Source organism: Cystoisospora suis (assembly GCF_002600585.1).
Source record: "Cystoisospora suis strain Wien I chromosome Unknown contig_652, whole genome shotgun sequence".
Classification (NCBI taxonomy): Eukaryota; Apicomplexa; class Conoidasida; order Eucoccidiorida; family Sarcocystidae; genus Cystoisospora; species Cystoisospora suis.
The window spans coordinates 1-5,096 of record NW_027153453.1 but is presented as its reverse complement, the minus strand read 5'-3'; the positions used below and the strand labels follow the sequence as shown (position 1 = coordinate 5,096).

At 54.9% G+C, this 5,096-nt stretch overlaps 1 protein-coding gene across 1 annotated transcript in view; it reads right to left on the bottom strand.

The window, feature by feature from the left end:
- CSUI_001602 (zinc c3hc4 type (ring finger) domain-containing protein) overlaps positions 1-4,611 on the bottom strand; it is a 5,435-nt gene extending 824 nt beyond the window's left edge. The window contains exons 1-7 of the mRNA XM_068061807.1: positions 3,406-4,611; positions 2,830-2,908; positions 2,495-2,568; positions 2,081-2,226; positions 1,728-1,850; positions 910-1,336; positions 62-764 (exon numbers count right to left, since the gene is read on the bottom strand). Coding sequence (XP_067926215.1) covers positions 62-764; positions 910-1,336; positions 1,728-1,850; positions 2,081-2,226; positions 2,495-2,568; positions 2,830-2,908; positions 3,406-3,813 — 1,960 coding nt within the window. The 5' untranslated portion in view covers positions 3,814-4,611. The remainder of the gene's footprint in view (positions 1-61; positions 765-909; positions 1,337-1,727; positions 1,851-2,080; positions 2,227-2,494; positions 2,569-2,829; positions 2,909-3,405) is intronic.
- Positions 4,612-5,096: the final 485 nt, after the last annotated feature.

Below are 5,096 nucleotides of genomic sequence, written 5' to 3'. Positions count from 1 at the left end.
CGGCTCTTCCACCTCCGATGATGCTCCTGTCGCATTCGCTCTAAATCCCCAGTCACCTCACCGCTTCGTGACACGACATACTCATCACTGCTGTTGTTGTCACCTGTGTGGGTCTTTTGTTGTGCACTGGCCGGGGGCTTCTCCAACTCTGCCTCTCTTCCACCGTGTGGAATGACTGCGGCAGGGTAAGCGAACGTGCCTCGGTCAACGGGCACCGAGTGCTGCAGCAGCGACTCACGGGGAGGACAAAACGACGAATCCTCAGCGAGTGCACTAAGGGATTTCATGCTCGTCCCGCCCTCCAAATCTGTTTTGATTGATACGCCGCGCTCTCTCGGCGGCCACCGATGGCCAGAATACGCACCCCCTATCAGCCCGGTTGCAGCAGATGCACTGGAGGTCACGGAGATATGTGAGGCATGAGGTGTCCCCCGTGAGCATGAGGCGAGACGAGCCGCCGGCACCAGCAACGAGTCACCTGGCTGTTCAAAGAGGTGACTCGGACAAACAACTATGTATTCCTTGGGACGCGGTGAACGGTGCTCCTGGGACTGCTCCTGTTGTTCTGAAGAGGGCACCGCTTCCTCCGTCCTGTCCTGGTCAATCCTCGGAGTCTGTTTCACGGACGTCTGGCCGCTTTTTTCACGCGCATCTGAGTGATTGCCTGCTGCCAACGCCCCGAGGCCTACGGAGCGAGCGGCCTCGAGGTGAGCCCGCTGCGACTCTATTGCCCACATGGATGCGTGCAAGCGGTAGAAGTCGCACTGAGAGAAAGCACACACAGTATGCAGCCACTGACACAAGATATGCAGCTGCAAACAAGTTAGCGCACATACCCGAAAGGCTCTTTGCACGCAGTCTTGAAATAAGATTCCCGTCATTCTATGGTGCAGGCAGCTGCCACCTTACGATCTGGTAGGAGAGCTGAAGAGCTTGAACCAGAGCCTGCGCCGCACAGCTGGGGTTGGCCGAAATACTTTCGGGTGGTCTTGCTGGTTCCCTTGCAGACGATAAAGCAGGGGCTGCTGGGTCTTGGGTCCTAGCGTCCCCCGCAATGAGGCGGCCATCCCCGCTCGTTTCCCCGTCAGCGTAACCTCGCCTAAACATCTCGTCGGGAGCCTGCGAGTCTCGCGTCGCCTCAGCTGTGAATGACGTTGCCGGCTCTGAGGGGGCTGCCCGCTCGGCACCCGGTCGCTGCTCCGCCTCCACTTCAGTTCCTAACTGTCCTCCTCGTCCATCACTGGAATGGTCGACCGGCGCCGTAAACGCTGATGAGTCGTCAGCAGGGATATCCGCACGGCAGGTGGGGCAGGACTGCTGCTGGACGAGCCACGAGCTACGGGCAAGCAGAAGGCGCACTCAAACGACCAAAGTATCGCCCCATTCATCGTCTACAGGAGCACCCCGCAAGCATCCACTACAAGGAAACCCCTGCTGGGCCACGGGAAAACCAGCCATTCATGCAGCCGCCGCAGCAGTTCGTACCCGCTAGCACGGGAAAACCCAGGCAATAAATGGGAAATGACACACACATCTCAGAACGAAAAAACAGAAGTGCCATAATGAAGCCACAAGCAAGAAGGCAAAGCTACGTGAAAACCTGGTGGCTGAAGCGCAAGTGCAATAGACTACGCGCTCAACGAGCCGGCGGCGAGAAGCTTTCCGCGACCGATGCGCCAGTCGTCATGTCGTCTGAAGTCAACTATTACCGTTCGAGCAGGGCTCACCGGAGACAGTCGACGTGAAAAACATGGCTACAGGGCAGCCGTTTCGACCCCTCAAAGAGCAAATCCCTGCAAATAATACATGTGTCCGCCGCCTCCAGTTCCTCGTGAGTCGCATCAGGAAACCTGCACAGTAACCATTGCACGTAAGACGCCAGCAAACGGACAAAGGCATACTCGCTACCTACCGACACCCCTCACTTAGACGTGGACATTGTTTGAGTCTGTGTTTGAAGCCAGCAAACGGACAAAGGCATACTCGCTACCTACCGACACCCGTCACTTAGACGTGGACATTGTTTGAGTCTGTGTTTGAAGCGGCAATGCGATACGCACGAGCCAGCTAATGGCCGTACCTGGTTTCGAGGTTCCTTGTCAAGGATCGGTATTTTCGGAAGGACAGAATGCGCTTGTATAACGCCTTGACGACGTGGATGATGTCAGCGGTCATGTACAGCGGAAGCCGGCTAGGTTGGGTGATAAAAAACACAGACATGAAGAGCTGCGACGACAAAAGACGACAGACATTCGCACTCAAGAAAACCTCCTTCTCAACAATACAAAGACTGCTCGGACAGTTGGCAGCACCACCAACCAACAAGCCCGAAGACGCCACAGCCGACAGGCCGGTGCTGACCCAGCGGAAAGAAGCTGCCTGGGGAAGTCGTGCATGAGCCACGGAGACGGCAGCAGCAACGGACGTTCTGATACTCCGAGTTGGCAAAAAGTGTACCAGACGGTCGCCGGTGAAACAACGAAGCCGAGCCTACCAGGAAGATCGCTAAGCTGGTTACGTCATGAATCAGCTCGAGGTAGAAAATTACAGCAGACTTCGACGCCCAACCTGCAATCACGCACAAAAGACAACGGAAATTGAATGTGGACACCCTGTCCTGTCCGGGCACATGGCGGTAAACTAGCAACGCCGGACTCGGTCTGCAGGAGTTAACACCCCAACAAGGCGCAACAGCACGCGTGCTAGAAAAATAGGGGTCGACAAAACTACCTCGGATCAGAACAGTCCAGGCTGTTAACTGCCACTTCTGATTTATACAGCGCAGCGCGCCGACAGTTTTCGAGATCCCACGCCCCCGAATCGACGTACCGTTATCAAGCCTCAAGTCAATGACATGCATCCCGAACTTCAAAATGCTGACGCCGCATGAAACAAACATCCCTAAACACTGCACCAGACACACACGCATATACACCCGGGAGCTTCCATCTCCAAAGCCAGTGACACAAAAGAACAATCGAAACGGACCGCCGTTTACCCACCTCGAAAAGAAGCCACAAGTAGAACGTCGAAGCTTTGCTGGCGTTTGCGAAAAAGAAGTTCACAGCGTAGACGTCGAGAAGCAACAACGAAAAAAGGACCACGCACATGCGAAGAAGAACGGTAGAGCGCGGGCTGCCAACCTCGAACATCTGAAAAGCGGACAGCATCACCACCACAGAAGAGGTGTCTGTCGCCGTAGCATGGCTGCCCCCCTGTCATCCGGCGTGGAGCGCGACACCTATGAAAACTGCCCAGCATAGCATTTTCCTCACGGCTGTCCGACTCGTGTGGAACTTTACCACGGTCGTTCCCGAGGGAGATAATATGCCTCGACAGAAGCGCAGCACGTCAGCCGGTTAGAGCTCCTTGGCCCTGGGCAGCTGTCGAGCACGTGGATCTCACCGTGGCTCCTCGGATCTGCACAACCAGGTGTGCGGTCTTCAGTGCTACAACGATGAAGATGTACTTCGCCAGAGCGTGCGTAGTCACTTCGGCGCCATCAAGGGTTGGAGAAGAAAGGACCAGGAAGAGCACGGTATCGAGGAGGAAGCCCCGCCCGCTGTCGAGGACATGTTCCACTTCGAGGTCGCGAAGCTGTCCAACCATAAGTTGCATTGCCAACTTCCCCATACCGAGTAAAACCATAAACGCGAAGTTGTAAAGCAATGCTAGAGCAATCTTGCCAGTACTGAGCACCGCCACAACACTGTACAGCTCTTCGTGAATGTACCAAGTCCGAAGAATTACTGCAAGGAAGCTTAAAGTTGAAAAGAAAGCATAGGTGCCATAGCTCACACTCACCCCTGCCATTGTGCTTCCAATGTCTTCCTCAACGATGCCGAGCTAAGCAAACCGGCCACGTTTCGACCAAGGCGATTCTCCCGCAACCACGCAAACTGCGGCTGAGAGCCCCGCGAACGCGAGGAAGTCCAAAAATCAATCCCCCTTTGTTCCAACACTCGCTAACAAAACAAAACGACCCCAAACAGAGTGGTCTTCGGCTCGAACATTGCCAGCTGCTGCAAGGACGAAGGCTCACGGCTTGTTATCCAGCAGCCGCTGAAAGGCCGGGATGCTTACAACAGGTGTCCCGAGCTTGCCGCCTGGCCCCGCTTGAGACTTAAACAAAACGTCGTCACATTCCATGCCATGCCACGCCTTCAATTACCGCCGCGGGTGGCCACGCAGCTGAGTCACGAAACCAGAGGCAACAAGTCCCGTGGTCAGGGAAACCATTTTAGTAAACACGTTGACCGGCTTCCGGGAGAGGAGATCGAGCACTGAAATCAAGAACACGGGAGAGCTGCATTCTGTTTCTCTTCGAAAGAACTGCAGCTGCTTGGTACGGCAGCGCTGCACCTGCGTTGAAGAAGCCGTCGGCACTAGCAGAATCATCTTTGCATGCGGAAGGACGGCGGCGCCATTCACTCTTGCTCCGGTTGCGCCTGCTTAAAACTGCTCATACTTCTTTCGCTGGAGGGCAAAACGCTTCACCACGATCACAGCCCCTTGGAGCGACGGCACAGGTTTTCTGAAGACGCTCATTCGCTGTCCAGGTTCGCGGACGGGTCGCCGACTGAGAGTGTCACACCGAAAGCTATTTTTAGGGAACATGACGTGTGACCCACCGTGTGCCGAACTGTCTCGACTACACAAAAACTATCACGTCGGCCAGTTTTGTTGCTGCTGGAGTCTCACGGTTATAACGTAGTGCGTTGAATAATAGTTAAGTCGCTCGTCCCTCCGCAGAGCGACGACACTAGAAACCAAAGGTTCCGCAATGTTGGAGCGCTCAAATCACCCCTCTGTTCCTCCCGTTATGCTTATATGAAGCGGCCGCGCAGAAAGCGTGCATCCGCGACGAAGTTTCCGATGCGCGGACCGAAACGAGAACTGACCGTAACCAAGAGAGAAAGAGTCCGCGCTCTCCGCACGTGTCTTCACACTGTTTCCAAATAATCATACCCTTCGATCTCTTGAAAGACCAATACAGAAAAGAAAACTGTGAAAGCAAAAGGGCATTTGCGAGGGAACAAGTTCGTTTGCACTCTTTCAGTACTCGTAACCGATATGCCGGCCGAAAGTGATTACCC